Raw genomic sequence first — 23,560 nt, forward strand, 5'->3', positions numbered from 1 at the left:
CTCACAAATAGTCCAAATTGAGCTGCTGTCAGCTTCTGAAGGCATGTTTTGTCAAATGCTATACCTTCTGGAGACCATAGCCTGTGCTCTCTGATAATACACATTTTCTTAAAGAATATAATAATTTATGTTGAGCCTGTAGATGTTGAGGACCTCATTTATTTCTTGGTAGTATAGAGTTTATGCAATTAGGTTTACTCATACAAATTTCATTGCAACTATTGAGTCTAACATGTGCTATTATACCTTTTGTTACAATTATGAATGCCTCCCATCAAAGTACCATGAATATTTTTACCCCGTAGCTGCTTCCTATTTGACAAATATTTTGTAGCTCTTCAAACAATTCCTTTTCTGATGAGCAAATCCTATATCCTCCCTTACAGGTTTATGGGGTAAAGTAGCCCATAATTTGTGTGTGTGTGTGTGTGTGTCTGTGTGTGCGTGTGTATGCATGTGTGTGTGTCAACACCTATAAATGTAATTGAATATCTTTGAATTCACTCAGCTGCTTGGCCATCACAAGGTAAAACCTTTTCCTGAGCTAGCTAATAAAAAGAGACAAGACAGGTTAACTTGAGAATGCCATCTGCCTTTGCAGTCTTATGCTTGTGTGTTCATTTTCCAATGAATATTTGTGCATTTGAGGAGCATTTATAAGAAAAAATGAGAGATGGATATTTGCTGAAGAAAAAGAAATTGGATTGGAACAGGTAAAGAGGGGGAAAAAATGAACTCCAGTATTCTGACTTCATGTTTCTAGTGTTTTTAAAATACTTTTTATTCAGAAGCTTAGATAAGAAATATACATTTTACATTTAACTGAAGTAATTTTTATTGTTAAAGTATGATACTTGTAAAGCCAAATCTACTGCATTTTTTAGAATAGTACACTTAATTCCTTAGACATGTAATAAAAAACTAACATTTATATAATAATTTATTGTTTTCAAAGCAGTTTTCACATATTTCTTATCATATTACTCTGAATATGAATGGCATTAGTTACTAGGGGGAACAAGTAGGTTATTCAATGCAAATCTATCTTTTGGCACTCTCCCCAAGCATAGATTAGATGTATATTCAATACAACAGGGATGATAAACAAGGTAGTATAGAATAGAATAGAACTTAATAGTTCTAGAATAGAATAGAATAGAATAGAACTTAAACTTGGTCATCTTGAGCACGGGTCCTAGGTCAGCCACTCCTGGTGTCTGTGATTGTAGACAAACTTATTTACATTGTCTTCATGTGTAAGATAGGGACAGCACCTCCTGTAGCAGAATGGTGGGTGGATTCAAATGAAGCAGTGTAAATAAAACACCAATATAGTCCAGGTCTCACAATAGGTAACTAGTATCTGAGAGCAGTATGTGTGTTTAATATGTAATGTGGTATATATATATATATATATATATATATATATATATATATATATAGCGTGTGTGTGTGTGTGTGTGTGATTTATATATATATATATATATATATATGTGGGGGAGGTATTTAAGTGTGATGTGATTGATATATATATGTCACATCACATTTTTAAATACAGAAGTGTTTTAATCATATATATAATGTCTAATACTCCAAATACAGTTAAAATATTATAATATTTGCCTATTAAGTGATTTGAATATCTTGGAATAATCCTTTATAGATGGTATAACCAGTTCATGTATCAATTAATGTTTTTCAATTTTACATATTCTAAAAAGGAAGATTTCTTTATTAAAGAAGTGTGGGAATTATAGTAGACTGGGGTGAGCATGGCCTTTAGAATCAGATCGGTTTGATACCTGACTTATCTTCTTAGAAGCTAAACGTACTTGGGAGTTATGGAATCTCTCTAAACCTTAATTTGCTGCTGTGAAACAGAGGATATTTAATACTATTTATAACCGTTCAGGATTAAAAAAGATAACGTATAGATGGCCCAAGCACACAGTATGAGCTCAATAAATATTAATTACTTTCTCTGACGCACATAGCTGGCTCTACCTTACGTGGAGGGGGAAGCATTTCTAGGTTCATGCCTAGGTAACTCCAGATGGTACGCTGAACAGGCAAGGGTCCTCTTAAGTCAGTTCCCAGGACAGCCACGTGGGAGGCCCACAATAAGTGTGACTCTATGGCTGAAAAGGGAGATACACGCATTACAGAAATCACCCCTTGTGAAATCGGGGACTAGCTGAAGTGGCTTACCTGACATCATAGGAGGGCATGGACAATTTTATTTTGCTGAATTACTTCTCCAGGGAGATGGGGAGTCACAATGAGTTTTCCACTCTTTAATAAAGACAACTACTTTCTATGCATGAACATCCTAGTTTAGACAAGAGGCAGACAGCTGTGAGAGATATGTGAAGACATATTTCAGTTTTATTATCTTTTAGGCATAGACGGGTATGTTAATCCATTTCCACATACAAGTCCTGTAATCACAGATAGGGAGTGAACCTTGAACTGGCAAAACCTGTCTCCTGTTGCCAGAGAGTTAAGTTTGGAAAGACGAAACCTCAAAGGTTGAGGATTGTGCATTATATTCCTTCCCAGCCTTGCTGTGCTTATGGCTGCAGTTGTACACATAAGCTTTCCGTTTTATCCAGGCATTGATTCACTGGTAACAGTGTTGTCTCTTTTTTCCCCAGGCAAACTTTCTGCTTTCAGTCCAAAGCTCAGAGTTTCCCATGTTCTGCTCTCTAGGTTCTGACAGCTGTTTTTGGACTTAGTTAACCATAGACGCCAAGAAATAATTGCAGTAAAAACCTCTCTTTCTATTGTTGCATTGCTTCTTTATGCAAATGTCTCTTAGGAATTAAACTTTGAACCTTTGATCTCTCACACCAAAAGATAAAAAGAAAAAATATTTATATGGAAATAAGTTCATTTTAGTGTTCATGGTTTATTGTGGAAAGCAGGTGTTTAAAAATTTTAGAATTTTTTTAACAAAATTCTAAAGATAAAAGAAAAAAAATCACAGTATTTACAGAGATAACAGAATGGCGTAGCCATGCAAAACAATAACTTTGGTTTTTCCCCTTTCACTTTGGTTTAAATATTGACCAAGATTCAATTTTTTCCTGCCAAATAAAACTTCAATAAATCAAAGTTTAGAGGCAAAATAACATATTTTCTTTTTTCCCATAATATTTTATACAGCATCGAGTCTAATAGGATATTTTATGTATTTAATTCATACCAATACACTATAGGAAGCTTTTATTAAACTGAGTCACTATTGCTCAGACAGCAAATGGTTTACAAATGTACAACAACGTGTGTTTCTAAATAATGCAGAAGTGGCAAAGTATTTATTCCTAATCTTCATCTGACTTTAATCTTCAATTTATTTTTCATTGCCTTCCTAATTTTTTATTCCATCAATCTAAAAAACAAACACGAGTCTTCCTTTCCTCCAAAAGAACACAGTTCTATACCTGGAAATCTGATGTTCATTTTTCTTCAATAAAGTTATGTAAATCCGTGACAAAAATGGCCATGCCGTGTTCTCCCAGAAACCAGGCTTCTGCTTGAAAGAGCAAAGTTTAAAAGTCTAGTCCCAAGTAGCTATTGGCCCATATCCAGCCTACTTCAAAAAGTTTCCATTTACACTACCACCCTATAAATTTCCTCCAGCATAAAACATGTTTATAAAGTTACAAATTTGAATGTAATTAAAGGTATACAGACATTTTATTATTATACTTTTTGATGTACTGCTTGATAAATTATGTACCAGTTAAAAACACTAAATGATCTCAAGGTGCATTCAATATCTGTAGCGTAGTTAACAAAAACACACGAAAAAAATATATATTCTATATTCTGTGGAAAATAACACAGCTTTGATAATGATCACTGTTAAAAATCTCCAATTCTGACTGATATCTTTTTTTTTAAAGGAAATAGGTATAATTTTAAGGCAGTGGATAACCCAAAGGATTTAATTCCAATTTTCAATTACAGTGATTTACATAGTGACCTATGAAAATGGGAATGTTATCCATGATATTTTCAAACTGTCTCTCATTCATTGATTTGTTTTCTTACTTTGACAGAAAATAATTTACTAGCAGGTGTCTCTAAAGGTAAATGCTACCCAAATTCTACGTGATGTTTTTTTCAGAATAGGCAAAATTGTCAGTTTGGGAGCACCATTATTATGGGTGTGTCCATACATGCGTGTGATTTCCTTGAGAGTCAGCTGGTGGCATGTACACAGAAGTAGTCATCTGGTGCTTATCAACCTCACTCTTTGCCTCCTCTTCCCTAGTGATAAAAATCAGTTTTTTGATTAGGGCAACGTGTGTCCCTAATCTTCACAAGCTTCCACCTTTGGGATTTAGGTGCTTGTGAGAGAGTCTGGGGGCATTACTGATAGCAATCAGAATCAGAAATGTACCTGCTCAGATTATCCATATAAACAATTGAAATAAAAGCGTCACATTATACACCAGATTAACAGCAACTCCCAGAACAAAGCTTACAGTGTATAAAAATAGCTACGTAAAAAATTTACATAAAAGGCAAACCAAAAAGGAATTCTCAGTGCAGACATTTACAGAAAAGAAAATCAAACCAACACAACATATGACCTATTATCATGGCTGCCAAAACTTGTTGTTATTGTTTGTAATTTCATTTCATTGTTTTATTTGAGATAATTCTCTAAAATCCTGTGACAGCTTGGTAGAATGAACTGCTTAACACTTGAACCATGAATTGCTGTCAATGTCTTTGTATATGTCTTAAATACAATCCACGTTCATGCTTCAATTGGTCTATATAGTTTTCTTTTCTCTGAAATGATGAAAAAAACCACAATTCAGATAAGTTACCATAGCAATCACTTTTCACAATCAACATATGCTTTGTACTGAAAGTGATACTTCATAAGAGCTTTTTTTTTTTTTTCATAAGAGCTTTTTATAAAGCTCCACTGTCCCAGAACCTAACTGTAATCCCAGGTATTGCTGCAGCTCTTCAACTAATAATCTTTTTGAATTGTTGAAAGTATTTTTGTGAAAACTGCTTAATTCTTATGAAAATTATAAGGTTTTTCAGGAAAATATTTCATTCTGTTTCTCTTCAGGTTAACAAACTCACTTATCCCTTCAAATCACACTCCATTTTGTGGGCTTTGTCCTCAAGCTCAATTTTCCTTTGAGAATTTACTCTATCTGATTTTGAAGAAAAAAGACGGCAAACTCTACATTTACAGAGGATTGAGGAACGAATCCTAGAGAAGCAGAAATAAGAATCAGGTGGGAATGCTGTGTACTTGGTCTCCAGTGGAAGGCAGGATAAGGGAAGGAATTCAGATCTCACTCCTTTCACCCAATCATTTTGAGATTCTGGTTTCCAGATTATAAAAATGTCTTATTTCAATCATTCTTATTTTTCTTTCCTGTGTGCATTCTTCTAATTGCAATTCTTTCCCTTGCTCCCTATCTCCTCTATGGGATTAATTTAGGTGACCTACTCGAATCATAACTTGCGGTTTATTTATAATGAACCAAAGTTTTACTATGGCTGTTGGGGATTTTTATATATTTGAGTAAACTATAGTAACACTATTCTCAAGGACACAAAAAATAATTTGTCCAAATGGCTTCTCTGTTTGACTTGCTCAAGAGAACATAAATAAAAATAAAAAGTTCAAATTGGAAGTGGCAATACCATGGAAACATACCTCTTTTGGAGATTATCTTAAAAATCACACTCATATAGCTATTATATATTGATGTATGCAATATATATGCATGCATATATATTATATTGATATATACGTAATACACACATACACATATATGCACATATAGATACATACACACATATATAATATATACACTATTTGGAAAAGTGTGTGTGTGTACACACACACAAATTTGTTAGTCTGTTCATTAGAATGATTTGAGAGATGGCTGTATAAATATGCTGACACTTTTAAGTATATTAAGTCCTTGGATTAAAATTTTTATATTTTAAAATTATTCTCATAATTGCTTTTAAAAATAAAGTATGAGAATTTTTTCTCATCTAATCAAAATATCAATTTATAAAATTAAGATTTTTGCACTCAGCAAAATTTTTGGCATTAGAATAAAAAATGCTCATTGAATGTTAAAATCTCAAAATTGATTTCAATTATTCTGAGGATAATGATTTTTATTCAGAGGATGGGGAATCCGTTGAGATTCCATACTTCTGAGAATACCTTTCTGAGTAACCAAAGTTTCCCTTTGAAAAACTCTCTTCCTGTTTGAAAGCTGTAATTATAAGGTATCTTAATGTCACGGCTTTCCCTTTCATCTCTAGGATGTTTCATACTTTCCTGGGAATTATTTCTGTAAACCTCAAACAGCCTACCCACCTGGACAACAAGTGGAACAGTTTCTCTCTTAGGCTTCTGTTTTGTGATTGTTTTCTTCTAACTTTTTGTTTTCTTCCAGATTACCAAGATCCTTGTTTACATGTTTTGATGCAGTCCTATGAGAGAAATAAACATTATCACATTGACACACACATATTTAACCTTTCTTATTTTTAATTTTAGGGTTCACATTAATGTATCTTTGAAAAGCAAATGTTATACATCTAATACAGGTAAGCCCCTAGGACAAACAATTCCACATCTGTGAGCCTTGACTGGTAACAGAACACATTCCACTGAAATTACCTTGGTTGTAGGGTTGCATTAAATGCATGCTAAGAGAAAAAGAAGTCAGTTATTTTGAACACAGACTATACATACTTAGTTGCATCATGTTTTTGGCTGGGTTGATTTTCTTTCTACTTTCCGGGAAGTAATTATTATCATTTGATAGTCAAAATTTTCATTCTGGGAAAATACATCCTGCAAAAATTTTCTGAAGAAGTTTCATTAGGGGCTTTCAGTTTCTGCATTCCCTATTATGCATCCATGTTGAACCAATGTCCTGTATCCTAGCAGAAGATAAGGCAGCTCCAGTGTGGTGGTTCTCAAACTGTGGCCCCAGACCAGCAGTATCAGCACCCCCTGGGAACATGACAGAAGTGAAAATTCTGAGGCCCCACCATAGAAGCATGTAAAGGAAACTCTGGGGATGGGGCCTGCAATCTATGACAAACAAGACCTCCTAGTGGTCCGGCTGCATGCAATTTGAGAACCACTGCCCTAGTGGCTTCCAGGGTTACACACGACTACTAGATTCTCTCTTTGAAGAGCTGAAATCAGGTTTTCTTAAACACACAGCTAAATTCCTTGGTTTTGTGACCACTTGAGAGAAATCATAACTGTATTTCCAAGAGTGTACTATTTCCTTACCTCCTTCCTCCCTCCCTCCCCTCTCTCTTCCTTCCTTCCATTCCTCCTTTATTCCCTAACTCTCTCCTTGTTATAAGCACATCAAGGGAATCACAGTGATATGGTACTTCAAATTATTACTGCTATATAATTCCTAGTAATACTTCTACATTTATATAAAAATTATATAGTACCAGACGTGTCTCTTGGTTAAGGAAGCTAGGGTAGAAAACTCCATTTTTCCCTAAAAGTATTTCTATGCTTTAAATAGAACTCCTTAACTCATTTGCTAAGAATCACAACTTAATAGTGTGATAGTGTTAAGAGTGTCATAGTGTTAATAGTGTGTAACTGTGTATGATTTATGTCCAAGTGAGATAAAGACATATGGCTCATTCATACTGAGACATTCATTATATTTAGCCTAAATTTAATTTAATTTGTGATTTTAAAATTCTTAATTTAAACTACAGCCTTCTAAATTGATTCATAAGCAGGAGAGCAACCTCAAACCCTGCCAACATGATTGAGTCCTATAATATGTGACAGTATATATATATATATATATGAATTTACATGTATAAAATAAAGGTATATATGCCATCTACATTATATATATCACATTATATATATATACATATATACATATATATATATATATATATACACATATATACATACCACAGATCTTTTGAGGTCTAGTCTCTTTTGCTAATAAGTTACTTAACTAGTAACGAATAAAATCTTAGTAACCTCAATAATATCCACACAAGATAATGTACCTATCATAAGAGTACAGTTCAATGAATTTTCAAAAACTGGGTGCATGAATGTAACTAGTACCTAGTTCAAGAAATAAAATAGTTGCAGATGAAGAAATCCCCAATTATACTCCCTTCCAGTCACTTCTACTTCTCCAAAGGTTACTATAATCCTGATATCTCACAGAATGGTTTTACTTGGCTTTATAATTTGTTATAAATGGAATCATACCACATGTATTCATTTGTCTGCCTTTTATTTAAACACAACTTTATGTTTGTGACATTCATATATAATGTTGCATGTAGTTGTAGGTTGTTTATTTTCATTGCTGTATAGATTGTTATTGGGCTTATTTATCTATTTTACTGGTGACAGACATTCTTGCTCTTTATTCTTTCTGGCATTTCACTTATACATAAATTAGACCTTTTGTGTGTGTCCCACATGTCTCTCATTTTCTTGTGTATCTTATCTATTCTTTTTCCTCTCTGTGCTTCAACTTGGATGTTTTCTATTGATCTGTATTCCAGTTTACTTCTCTTATGTTCTGCTGTGGCCAGTCTGCTTTTAAATTTATCCACCAAAGACCTATTTTTTTTTTAAAAGGTCAAGTCTTTTATTTATATATTTATTTATGGCTGCATTGGGTCTTCGTTGCTGTGCACGGGCTTTCTCTAGCTGTGGCAAGCAGGGGCCACTCTTTGCTGCAGTGCACGGGCTCTAGGCGTGTGGGCCCCAGCAGCTGTGGCACGCGGGGGCTCAGTAGTTGTGTGCTCTAGAACGCAGGCTCAGAAGCTGTGGCGCATGGGCCCAGTTGCTCTGTGGCATGTGGGATGCTCCCAGACCAGGGCTCCAACCTGGCTCCTCTGCATTGGCAGGCAGATTCCTAACCACTGTGCCACCAGGGAAGTCCCCAAAGACCTATTTTTTAATATTATCTGAAGTCCCCAAAGACCTATTTTTTAATAGTATCTTTTTCAAGTCTAAAATGTCAATTTGATTTTTAAATATTTTAAAGTACATTTCTATTTTCTATTCCATTCATCTCCTTTGGCCATCTTTTCTTCCCCTTTCAATATCTTATTTATAGTTATTTTAATATCCTTGCCTGTTAACTACAATACCCAAATAATGCATAGATCTGCTTGTCTATTTTTCCTCTTGATTATTGATTATATTTTCTTGACTCTTTGCATATCTAGTCCTTTTTTTTTGCATGACACCATATATAAAATAACAGAAGAGACTACATATGATGCTATTTTCCATCACATAAAGTCCCCCCTTTACTGCAGATAGGTGAGCAGATAGGGTCTGAAGCTCAGTTGCAGTTTTAGTAAGACTCAGTCTACCTCTGGTTTGTCCCTACTCCTAAGTCATGGACCTCTCAAGTTTCTGATTGAGACTCTGGCATGTTTTGCTTTCTTCAGATCTTAAACACAGAGAGATCCAGCTCTTCCATTCAGTGAGTCTCTACCCAGACCTCCAGCCATCTGTCCCATGACACTTCAAATGTGGCCAATCTCTTTAGTCTCCCTGAGTTGAGTGTAAGCTCCTTGATAATAAGGACCATGTTTTATTATATCTTACTGTCTGATTATTGTAGGCATCCAAAAGACATTTTTTTCCTGCATTGAACTAACTGACTTTATTACAGTTTATATCTAATCCCTTTTACTGCTCCTGATGGTATTAGTGTTCAGCAATATGAAGTCACTACTGACCCAGCTGCTTTTTTACAGATAGGTAAAATAGAGAAAATACTACATTGAAATGACAGAACTTGCGTGACGTCTTACTCCAATGTTTTCAGGTAAAACTGAACAAAACTATATGCATAAACATGTACCTTGATTATTCTAATAGCACCTTGCTATATATTCTAATATATACTAATAACTATAATTTCTATAAATCAGTAAGATATTGTGGCAATCAAGGAAAACTACATGACTCTCGAAACCTTTTTCTTTTATTCTCCTTGCATCCTCTCACCTCCCTGACTTTTCCTTCATTCCTTTTCTCTCTACTTTTCTTTTCACTCCCTCTCTTTCTCTTTTATTCTTTCAAACTCACTTCATTAAATAATATTCTTTCCTCCAAAGTAAAAATTCCAACTTGCAGGGAGCCAGTAGAGAGAGAGACAGATAAAAGAGTCAATGTTGTGTAAGTATAAAAATAAAATAAAATAAAATAAATTTAGCAATGTAATAAATCAATTTTGCAATTGTGGTTTTTTTCAACCTACTCTGACCAGTATGGGAAGAAGGAAGTTATAATAAATTTGAGGACATAATATTTTCACAACTTAAAAATAAATCATGGACAAGTCCCTCCCATCAGGAAACTTGCACAAGCCTCTTAGATAGCCTCATCCACCAGAGGGCAGACAGCAGAAGCAAGAACTACAATCCTGCAGCCTGTGGAACAAAAATGACATTCTCAGAAAGACAGACAAGATGAAAAGGCAGAGAGCTATTTACCAGATGAAGGAACAAGATAAAACCCCAGAAAAACAACTAAATGAAGTGGAGATAGGCAACCTTCCAGAAAAAGAATTCAGAATAATGATAGTGAAGATGATCCAGGACCTTGGAAAAAGAATGGAGGCAAAGATCAGGAAGATGCAAGAAATGCTTAACGAAGACCTAGAAGAATGAAAGAACAAACAAACAGAGATGAACAATACAATAAATGAAATGAAAACTACACTAGAAGGACTCAATAGCAGAATAACTGAGGCAGAACAGATAAGTGACCTGGAAGACAGAATGGTAGAATTCACTGCTGTGGAACAGGATAAAGAAAACAGAATGAAAAGAAATAAAGACAGACTAAGTGACCTCTGACACAACATTAAATGCAACAACATTCGCATTATAGGGGTCCCAGAAGGAGAAGAGAGAGAGAAAGGACCCGAGAAAATATTTGAAGAGATTATAGTTGAAAACTTCCCTAACATGGGAAAGGAAATAGCGACCCAAGTCCAGGAAGCACAGAGAGTCCCATACAGGATAAACCCAAGGAGAAACACACCAAGACACATAGTAATCAAATTGGCAGAAATTAAAGACAAAAAAAATTCTTGAAAGCAGCAAGGGAAAAACAACAAATAACATACAGGGGAACTCCCATAAGGTTAACAGCTGATTTCTCAGCAGAAACTCTACAAGCCAGAAGGGAGTGGCATGATATACTTAAAGTGATGAAAGGGAAGAACCTACAACCATGATGACTCTACCCCGCAAGGATCTCATTCAGATTCGATGGAGAAACCAAAAGCTTTACAGACAAGCAAAAGCTAAGAGAATTCAGTACCACCCAAACAGCTCTATAACAAATGCTAAAGGAACTTCTCTAAGTGGGAAACACTAGAGAAGAAAAGGACCAACAAAAACAAACCCAAAACAATTAAGAAAATGGTCATAGGAACATACATATTGATAATTACCTTAAACATGAATGGATTAAATGCTCCAAGCAAAAGACACAGGCTTGCTGCATGGATACAAAAACAAGACCCATATATATGCTGTCTACAAGAGACCCACTTCAGACCTAGGGACACATACAGACTGAAAGTGAGGGGATGGAAAAAGATATTCCATGCATATGGAAATCAAAAGAAAGCTGGAGTAGCAATACTCGTATCAGATAAAATAGACTTTAAAATAAAGAATGTTACAAGAGACAAGGAAGGACACTATATAATGATCAAGGGATCAATCCAACAAAAAGATATAACAATTATAAATATATATGCACCCAACATAGGAGCACCTCAATACATAAGGCAACTGCTAAGAGCTATAAAAGAGGAAATTGACAGTAACACAATAATAGTGGGGGACTTTAACACCTCACTTACACCAATGAACAGATCATCCAAAATGAAAATAAATAAGGAAACAGAAGGTTTAAGTGACACAATAGACCAGATAGATTTAATTGATATTTATAGGACATTCCATCCAAAAATAGCAGATTACATTTCCTTCTCAAGTGTGCACAGAACATTCTCCAGGATAGATCACATCTTGGGTCACAAATCAAGCCTCAGTAAATTTAAGAAAATTCAAATCATATCCAGCATATTTTCTGACCACAATGCTATGAGATTAGAAATGAATTACAGAGAAAACAACATAAAAAACACAAACACATGGAGGCTAAACAATACATTACTAAATAATAAAGAGATCACTGAAGAAATCAAAGAGGAACTCAAAATATACCTAGAGACAAAAGACAATGAAAACACAATGATCTAAATCCTATGGAATGCAGCAAAAGCAGTTCTAAGAGGAAGTTTATAGCTATAAAAGCGTACCTCAAGAAACAAGAAAAATCTCAAATAAAATATCTAATCTTACACCTAAAGGAAGTAGAGAAAGAAGAACAAACAAAACCTAAAGTTAGCAGAAGGAAAGAAATCATAAAGATCAGAGCAGAAATAAATGAAATAGAAACAAAGAAAGCAATAGGAAAGATCAATAAAACTAAAAGCTGCTTCTTTGAGAGGATAAACAAAAGTGATTAGCCAGATGCATCAAGAAAAAGAGGGAGAGGACTTAAATCAATAAAATTAGAAATGAAAAAGGAGAAATTACAACAGACACTGCAGAAATACAAAGCATCCAAAGAGACTACTACAAGCAACTCTATGCCAATAAAATGGACAACCTGGAAGAAATGGACAAATTCTTAGAAAGGTGTAATCTTCCAGACTGAACCAGGAGGAAATAGAAAATATGAACAGACCAATCACAAGTAATGAAATTGACACTGTGATTAAAAATCTTCCAACAAACAGAAGTCCAGGACCAGATGGCTTCACAGGTGAATTCTATTAAACATTTAGTGAAGAGCTAACACCCATCGTTCTCAAACTCTTCCAAAAAATTGCAGAGGAAGGAAAATTCTCAAACTCATTCTATGAGGCCACCATCACCCTGATACCAAAACCAGACGAAGGTACTACAAAAAAAGAAAATTACAGACCAATATCACTGATGAATATAGATGGAAAAATTCTCAACAAAATACTAGCAAACAGAATCCAACAACACATTAAAAGGATCATACACCATGATCAAGTGGGATTTATCCCAGGAATGCAAGGATTCTTCAATATATGCAAATCAATCAATGTGATACACCATATTCACAGACTGAAGAATAAAAACCATATGATCACCTCAATAGATGCAGGAAAAGCATTTGACAAAATTCAACACCCATTTATGATAAACAGTCTCCAGAAAGTGGGCATAGAGGGAACCTACCTCAACATAATAAAGGCCATGTATGACAAACCCACAGCAAACGTCACTCTCAATGGTGAAAAATTGAAAGCATTTCCTCTAAGATCAGGGACAAGACAAGGATGTCCACTCTCACCACTATTATTCAACACAGTTTTGGAAGTCCTAGCCACGGCAATCAGAGAAGAAAAAGAAATAAAATGACTAGAAATTGGAAAAGAAGAAGTAAAACTGTCAGTGTTCACAGATGACATGATGATATACACAGAGAATCCTAAAGATGCCACCAGAAAACTACTAGAGCCAATCAATGAAATTGGTATAGTTGCAGGATACAAAATTAATGCAAAGAAATCTCTTGCATTCCTATACACTAATGATGAAAAATCTGAAAGAGAAATTAAGGAAAAACTCCCATTTACCACTGCAACTAAAAGAATAAAATATCTATCTAGGAATAAACCTACCCAGGGAGACAAAGACCTGTATGCAGAAAACTATAAGACACTGATGAAAGAAATTAAAGATGATACCAACAGATGGAGAGATATACCATATTCTTGGATTGGAAGAATCAATATTGTGAAAGTGACTATACTACCCAAAGCAATCTACAGATTCAATGCAATCCCTATCAAATTACCAATGGCATTTTTTATGGAACTAGAACAAATAATCTTAAAATTTGTATGGAAACACAAAAGACCCTGAATAGCCAAAGCAGTCTTGAGTGAAAAAAATGGAGCTGGAGAAATCAGACTCCCTGACTTCAGACTACACTACAAAGCTACAGTAATCAAGACAATTTGGTACTGGCACAAAAACAGAAACATAGATCAATGGAACAAGATAGGAAGCCCACAGATAAACCCACACACCTATGGCCAACTAATCTATGACAACGGAGGCATGGATATACAATGGAGAAAAGACAGTCTCTTCAATAATTGGTGCTGGGAAAACTGGACAGTTACATGTAAGAGAATGAAATTAGAACACTCCCTAACACCAGACATAAAAAGAAACTCAAAATGGATTATAGACCTAAATGTAAGACCAGACACTATAAAACTCTTAGAGGAAAACATAGGAAGAACACTCTTTGACATAAATCATGGCAAGATCTTTTTTGATCCACCTCCTAATGTAATGGAAATAAAAACAAAAATAAACAAATCGATGTAATGAATCTTCAAAGCTTTTGCACAGCAAAGGAAACCATAAACAAGAAGAAAAGACAACCCTCAGAATGGGAGAAAATATTTGCAAATGAATCATTGGACAAAGGATTAATCTCCAAAATATATATATAGCTCATGCAACTCAATATTAAAAAAACAAACAACCCAATCCAAAAACGGGCAGAAGACCTAAATAGATATTTTTCCAAAGAAGACATACAGATGGCCTAGAAGCACATGAAAAGCTGCTCAATGTCACTAATTATTAGAGAATTGCAAATCAAAACTACAATGAGGTATCACCTCACACCAGTTAGAATGGACATCATCAGAAAATCTACAAACAACAAATGCTGGAGAGGGTGTGGAGAAAAGGGAACCCTCTTGCACTGTTGGTGGGAATGTAAATTGATACAGTCACTAAGGAGAACAGTATGGAAGTTCCTTAATAAACTAGAAATAGAATCACCATATGACCCAGTAATGCCACTACTGGGCATATACCCAGAGAAAACCATAATTCAAAAAGACACATGCACCCCAAATATTCATTGCAGCAGTATTTACAGTAGCCAGGTCATGGAAGCAACCTAAATGCTCACCTACAGACGAATGGATAAAGAAGATGTGGTACATATATACAATGGAATATTACTCAGCCATAAAAGGAACGAAATTGGGTCATTTGTTGAGACGTGGATGGATCTAGAGACTGTCATACAGAGTGAAGTAAGTCAGAAAGAGAAAAACAAATATTGTATATTAACGCATATATGTGGAACCTAGAGAAATGGTACAGATGAACCAGTTTGCAGGGCAGAAATTGAGACACAGATGTAGAGAACAAACCTATGGACACCAAGGGGGGAAAGTGGCTTGGGGGTGGGGGTGGGATGAATTGGGTGATTGGGATTGTCATGTATACACTGATGTGTATAAAATTGATGACTAATAAGAACCTGCTGTATAAAAATAAATAAAACAAAATTCAAAAATTATAAACAAACAAATAAATAAATGAAATAAAATAAAGCATGGACTATAAGAAGCTCTTGTAATAGTAATGATTAAAAAAGCAACCCACTTCTATTTTGTCAGTCCTTACATTTATAACATTATAAACTCTCAGGAAAATACAGAATAAGCTATATGGCTATACTTGAGAGTAACAAGAAGAAATTAGAAACTGAAGGAAAGTTGACCCCTATACTGGGTGAGCTCTACTTTTGCATAAGTTTTCCTCTGAGGGCATCTCCCATTTGCAGAGGCATAGGCTAACTATAACTAAACCTTGAAATCAAGGGTAATAAAATCTCAAAAAAGGAGAGAGCCAAAGAGTGGTGAGGAGCCCAGATTTGTGTGTAAACTACACAAATGATCTCTAAACTGCATGGGTGGAAGAAATTTCATGTAGCCCAGAAGAAAGCAACACCTGGAAAGCTTAAAAACCTGTATGTTACCCATACAGAGGAGACAGAGTTTGTAGTTGAACCTCACCAAGCCAGGAGTTATTGGCAATCATGTCAATCTTTCTATTGAAATCCCAGAAAAACTTAGTAAAGACTATGTGTCAAGATTCAGCATTCACCCTAAGACAGATGTGAAATATAAAATGTAACAGTAACTGTGACATGATCAAGGAAATCAGCCAGTAATCTAATTCTCTGCCAGGAAAAACAATCCATATCCTTTAGCCTATACAGTAGAACCTAGGATCTCTACAACATATCACCAAACAAAGAATAGTTATGAATAAGAAGTTACCACACATAAAAATGAAGAGTAAAATAATGTAACACAAAGTCCAGAGAATGTCCTTGGATAATAGAGACTGGAAATAACAGTTAAGAACTTTAAATCAGTATTACATAACATGTTCAATGACTTAAAGAAAAGTGTGGTAACAATGAGAGAACAGATAGAAATCTCAGTACTGAAAATGTAAACGAAAGTAATTCTACAACTTAAAACCACAATATTGGAAATTAACAATTCACTAAATTATCTTATCACCAGATTGGAGGTGCAGAATAAAGATTCAGTGAACGTAAGGACAAAAAATATAAATTATATATTCTAAAAAATTGAGAGAAAAATAATAGAAATAAAAGAAGCAGATCCTCAGTGACCTGTGGGACAATAGTGAGCAATCTAACAAATGTGTAATTGGAGTCCCAGTAGGAGAAGCAAAAGAGAATTGCAGCATAAAATATATTTGAAGAGACAATGAAAAATATTCCTAGATTTGTTGATGTCCATTAACTTGCATCCAAAATGGTCAGCAGCTCCCAAGGAGGAATGATAAAAAGAAAAACACATCTAATTACATCATACTGAAAGTAACTGAAAGCAAATATAAAGACAATGATTTGAAAGTAGCCATAGAAAATTTGTTCAGGGGAACAATGACATGAAAAGCAGCTGATGTCTCATCAAGAAAACAATGCATAACAAAGTTAATTCAACATCTTTAAAATGCTGGAAAAAAACCCTCAAACTAGAATTTTATATCTAGTAAAAATATATTTTAATCAAAAGCAAAATAAAGATATGTTAAATTGAATAAAAGAAAACTGGGAAAAATTATCACTAGCAGACCTGTGCTAAAAGAAGTATTAAAGAAAGTTCTTTGGTTGAAGGAAAATGATACTAGATGGAAACTCAGATATATAAGAAAGAATGAATATAGATTGTATATGTGCTAAAATATAAAATACTATTAAAATTTTTTTACAAAGACAACCAACTATTTAATGCTATATATATAGCATTATATATGACCTTTGAAAAATTGTATTTTCATTTAACCTCTTCCATCTTTTTTGCTCTTGTTGTCATATCCATTACAACTGCATACATTATAAACCTCACACTACAATTATATGGAGGAGGATAAATGAAGTTATAATGTTTTGGGGTTTTAGACTATTACATAAGTTGACTGTTATAAACTGAGTTCTTATTGAAATTCCTAGAGCAACCACAATAAAAGAATACAAAGACATATAGTTAAAAGGCCAGTAGATAAAATGTAATACTAAAACTTATTGGAGTGTCTCAAAAGAAGGCAGGAAAAGAGAAACAGAGGACAACTAGAAAACAAATAGGGAGCTGGTGGTCTTAAATGTAAATATATCAATAATTAAGTAAAATGTGACTTGGCTAAATCCTCCAATTATAAAGTAAAAATTGTCAGACTATAATAAACAATCAAGACTCAACTACATGCTGTATACAAGGGGTTAAGATTTTTTCTGAAAGGTCCGGATAGTAAATATCTTAGTCTTGCAGGCCACATGGATTTGTTTCAACTCTTCTGGCTTTGCAGCATAAAACAACACAGGTAACATGTAAAGAAATGGGCACGGCTGTGCTACCATAAAACTTTATTTATGAAATTAAGCAGCAGCCTGGGAGTCATAGTTTGATCAGTCTCTCTGTACATGAGATGCACTTTAAATATAAAGAGATAACTGAAAATAAAAGGGTAGAAAAAGATACACATGTACACTGTAAGCATATGAAAACAGTATGGCTATATTAATATCTGACAATGTAAAATTCAACACAAGGAGTATTACAACCATAATGAGAGACATTTAATAATTATAACAGGTTCAATACATAAGCAGGTCACAACAATTGTTAGTGTATGTTCCTAATGAAAGCCTAAAGCAAAAAGTGACAGAACTAAAGGGAGAAATAGCCAAATATACAATATTAGAGAATTTAACAGATCTTTCTCAGTAGCTGATAGGGTAAATGGACTAAAATTCAGTAAGCATGATCATAATGAAATAACTAGTACTGGGCTAGCTCTAGTACTGGAAATGTATGCTTGTAACCTTCTTACCAATGCATTATATGTGAAGTGATTTCATATAATTTGAAAAAAATCTATAAGAATAAGAGGATTTAAACAAACTATTATCTACTTTAACATAATATACTATAGAACACTCTAGCCATCAGCCACCGTACAAGTATTTTCAAGTGTTGAGTAGCATCCACCTGGAAATACTGCATGCCTGCATGTTAGGCCAAAAAAAAACAAAAACAAAAACAAAAAAAAACCTCAATGCATTCAAAAGACTAAAAGCATACAGACTAGGCTGTCTGAACAAAATGGAATTAGATGAGAAATGTTTTGAAGTTAATAGAGTTCTAGTTACATGGCTCCAAAGTAGAAACCACAAGAGGAATATAAAAATATTTTGAACTGAGTAAATATGAAAATATAACATACTGAAATTTGTGGAATGCAGCTAACCCATTGCTGAGAGGGAGATTAAAATTTTAAAAGCTTAAGTTATAAAAAAAGAAATGCTAACATCAGTGATCTAAATTTTTCATTTACTTCATGAAATTAGAGAAAGAAGAGCAAGTCAAACTCTAAATAACTAGAAGAAAGAAAATAGTAATGACAAGAGCAAAAAACAATTTAAATTGAAAATAAGCAATAGAAACAAAAACAAAGCAAAAAATTAGTTATTTGAAATCATCAAGAAAATTGAAAGCTCCCTAAAAAGACGATACATGGTATATGATATATGATAAAGGAACAAAACATAAATTAAGAAAATTACAGAACAATATTCCTCATGAATGTAGACAAAAAAGTCCTAATGAAACATTGGCAAATAGTATCCATCAATATATATATATAAATTATGATACATCATAATAGAGTGGGATTTTTTCCAGGAATGCAAGATTGGCTTAACATTCAATCATCAATCAATGTAACTTACCATTGTATCAGAATAAAAAATATGAGAAAACAATATGATTATTTTTAGAAATAATGTAGATATAGATAGAATATAATAGAATATAATAGAATAGATAGAATAGATAGATAGAATCTATATATCTATATATATCTATATATATAGATATATATCTATATATCTATATATCTATATATCTATATATCTATATAATCTATATCTATTCTATAATAGATAGAATATAATAGAATATAATAGAATAGATAGAATATAAAGATATAATATAGATAGAATAATATATAGATAGAATAGAATGATTATTTTTAGAAATAATGTAGATATAGATAGAATAATTTTAGAAATAATGTAGATATAGATAGAATATAATGTAGATGTAGATAGATAGATGTAGATATAGAAATGGCATTTGAGAAAATTCAACAATGATTTGCGATAGAAACTCTTAGTAATCTAAGAATATTAAAAAATTTCTTCAACCTGTTAAAGGACATTGTGTTGGAAGGAATTTGGCCTTGCCCAAAGAGAGGTCTGGCCTTCGTGCTCAGTTCCTGGGAGATAATCTCTAAATAGTTAGAATTTTCTGAGTGATAGGAGTGGCTTTCTTATTTGTGGGGGGCTTCTTGGATCACACCTGATAGTTTATGCTGAGAAGATGTCTCAGGGCAGGGCCATCAACACCCAATCATCTTGGGGTGGAGACTGGCCACACCTGAAAGAACAATCATACAGTTTAGGATGGGGGCTTTGGGCCATTTGATATCAGCCTGACAGCTGGGGAAGGGAGAGGCTAGAGATTGAGTTCAACCACATGGATAATTAATCAATCAATCATGCCCATGTAATGAAGTCTCAACAAAAACGTTGGACACCAAAGTTCAGGTGAGCTTCTCAGATCAGCAATACTCCATGCTTTTGCCACTCATTGAGGCCAGTAGATTAACAGGTCCCTGAGGACAAAGGAAACTTCACATTTAGAATCCTCCCAGACTCTGCCCTGCACTTCTCTTCTCTTAGTCAATTTTAATGTATCCTTTACTTGTAATGAATATAACCATGAGTTCTGTGAGTATTCTAGCAAATTATCAAACCTGAGGGTGGTTTTGCAAAACCCCAAGCTTGAGTTGATAGCAGAAATGAGGGTAGTCTTATGTGAACTCTTCTCTCTAACTATGTATTTGGACCCTAACTCCTTGCAGCTGGAGTCAGAAGTCTTGGGCAGACATGGCAGTCTGGAGGACACTACCCTTAACTAACTCTGAGTAGGCAAATATGAAAAACGTACAGCTAATATCATACATAATGGCAAATACTGAACAATTCAATCTCTAAGATTGAGAATATGTAAAGATGTCTGCTCTCCACATTTCTATTCAACATTGTATTGAAAGTCTCTATGAGGGCAAAAAAATAAATAAATAAAAAGCATGTGAAATGGAAGAAAAGAAGTAACATTATTTCTATTTGCAGATAAAATGATTGTTTACATAGAAATCTTAAGGAATTCACAGAACAAGTGAATTTAGGAAGATGGTTGTATGCATTTCAACAGCAAAAATTAATTATATTTCTATATACTAATATTAAAATGGAAAATAAAACTCACAGAATAATTGCATTTATAATAGCTGCAAAGTACATAAAACATAAGAATGAACTTTATAAGACATATCAAATGTCTACATTAAAATTTATAAAATATTGCTAAGAAAAAAAGGAAAATATTTAAGTGAATGGAGAGATACAGGATGGTTATGGTTTGGAAGACTAAATATTTTTAAGATTTTAAGTATACCCAAACTTATCTAGAAATTCAAAGCAACCATAGTCTCACGAAGCTTTAAAAATTGGGGTGGGGGGGAGGTAGAAAGTAACAAGTTGCTCAAGTTTATATGGAAACACAAAGATATAAAATTACTAACACAAGCAGAACATCAAAGTTGAAGGACTATTATGATGATGAGGATGAAGATGAGGATGACAAATGTGCCAAGGCCAAAAGGAAGTTTTTAACCAATGGTGCTAGAATGACTTGATATGTATATGAGATATATATATATATATATATATAGCATAAAACAAGCAAATAAACTAACTTTATCTTGCACCACACACAAAATAGCAGATATATACTCAAATGTAAAACTATAAAATTTCTAGAAAAAGACATAGAAAAATATCTTTTCCACTTTGGAATAAGCAAAGATTTTGTAGAGTGGACACGGAAAGCAGTAAATATAATAGGAAAAAACTGATAAGTTGTTATTCATCAAAATTAAAAACTGCTCATCAAAAGACAGCATTAAGAAAAGAATAATCAAGCCACAGACTTCGACAACATATTTACAATATATAACAAAGGTTTTTGATATAGAATATGTAAAGAACCCTTACAGAGCAATTACATAAGACAAATAATAATAAAATCATAGGCAAAAGATTTGAATAGTCGCTGTACAAAAGAAGCTCACCAATAAGTACATGGAGCTTAAAATCATTAGGTCTCAGGGAAATGCAAGTTAAACCCAAAATTAGATATCATTTCACACCTCCTAGAATGGCTAAAATTAAACAGAACAACACCACCAAATTTATGCAAAGATGTAAAAGAACTGACACTTTATGTATTGCTGGTGGGGCTGCAAATAGGACAACTACTTTGAGAAAGCTGTTTGGCAATTTCTCATGAACAAGTATCTACCCTACAGCCTAGCAGTTCCATTTCTAGGTATTTGCCCAAGAGAATGAAAACATATGCCCACGAAAAATGCTTATATAGAAAGTTGGTTTTAGCCATATTATTCATGACAGCCCATACTGGCTTGAAACTATCCAAGTGTCCATAGATAAGAGAATGGATTAAAATAATGTGATATATTCTAACAACGGACCACTACTCAGCAATTCTAAACAATTAAATCATTAATACATGTACTGATATCTCAGAAACACTGTGTTAAAGGAAAGAAGCCAGATACGAGTACATTCCGTATAGTTTCATTTATATTAGGTTCCAGATTAAGAAAACGTAATCTCTGGTGATAACGATCAGCATAGTGGTTGCCTAAGGGAAAAAGGATGGCAGGGCTGGACAGGAAGGAATTCCAAGGGAACTTTCTGAGGTGATGGGATGCTCTATATCATGACTGGAGTAATGGTTACAAAGGTGTATAAATTTATCAAAACAGATTTAATTGCATATTTAACGTAAGCGAGTTTTACCTTAATATAACAACATTATACAGCGAAAAGCTAAAGCATGATCCTTATGGCCAGGGATTGAAAGAACCAGGCAAAAAGTACAATGAGAATCTGGATACCTTTTCCATTTCCAATACTATTTACTTTCTAGGTGGATTTAGTATTTGTCTAGGGATGAAAAGTGGTTTCTGTGATTTTACCAAATTCTGTCAAATAAAAGAAGGAGGTATTCAGAGGAAAGGAGTGATTAGAATTCCCTCGAAGGAATTCTGTGGTATTCAGGGCAAATCATAATATCTTTCAGCATACCTTTCAGGTAAAATCAGGCTAAGAATCACTGCTCTCAGTCTGGCATTACAAAAAAGCGTTTGTTAAGAGCAACATGAAACATATTTGTAGAATAAGAGCTGAGTAACTTCAAACTGATATTTTTCTTATTTTAAAGTTACAAAACAAAAGTAAAAACAATCTCCCTTCTTTTCTTAATTTCACTCTCCAAAATCGTAACTGCTAACACTCTTATAATGCCTTAATGTGCCAGGCACTGTTCTAAGTGCTGCATAGGTATTAAATTATTTTAGCCTTAGGATATCTCTATTTTACATTGAGACTAATAAACTTGCTTGTGGTCATAGAGCTAGCAAGTAGCAAAACCAGGATTCAAGCTCCAGCAGTCTGGCTTCCCAGTCCTGTGCCAAGTTATACAAATAAGCTAAGTGTTAACCACTGTGAAATGTACTAAATAGAAATAAAAATAGTGTTGCTGCTGGGGGAAGGGGTATTCACTGAGTCTATGTATATAAGATTTACTTGGAATTTTTAATGAATTTCTCCATTTTTGTTACTGAGAGTCCACTCTCTCTTGCAGGGAAAAGCCTCTAAAAATTATTCTGATTACTTTTGGGCTCAGTTTTGAGATTGATGTGGTAAAAATAATATAATTTTATGGAAGTGTCCTTTTTAATTTGGGGAAATTTCAGAGATTTGAAAGCAGGTTAGATTTCCATCTACTACTGGAAGAGAACAAAAATTTATTTAAACCATTCCCTTTAGCAATATTTTCAGTCAACATTTTTTTTTCAGTCAACTGATTTGAGGGATGAGGTTAAG

At 33.9% G+C, this 23,560-nt stretch overlaps 1 protein-coding gene across 1 annotated transcript in view; it reads right to left on the reverse strand.

Annotated features, from left to right (window-relative positions):
- Positions 1-2,367: 2,367 nt before the first annotated feature.
- ALCAM (activated leukocyte cell adhesion molecule) overlaps positions 2,368-23,560 on the reverse strand; it is a 201,360-nt gene continuing 180,167 nt past the window's right edge. The window contains exons 15-16 of the mRNA XM_060150652.1: positions 6,380-6,495; positions 2,368-4,806 (exon numbers count right to left, since the gene is read on the reverse strand). Coding sequence (XP_060006635.1) covers positions 6,408-6,495 — 88 coding nt within the window. The 3' untranslated portion in view covers positions 2,368-4,806; positions 6,380-6,407. The remainder of the gene's footprint in view (positions 4,807-6,379; positions 6,496-23,560) is intronic.

Source organism: Lagenorhynchus albirostris, chromosome 5 (assembly GCF_949774975.1).
Source record: "Lagenorhynchus albirostris chromosome 5, mLagAlb1.1, whole genome shotgun sequence".
NCBI classification, from domain to species: domain Eukaryota; kingdom Metazoa; phylum Chordata; class Mammalia; order Artiodactyla; family Delphinidae; genus Lagenorhynchus; species Lagenorhynchus albirostris.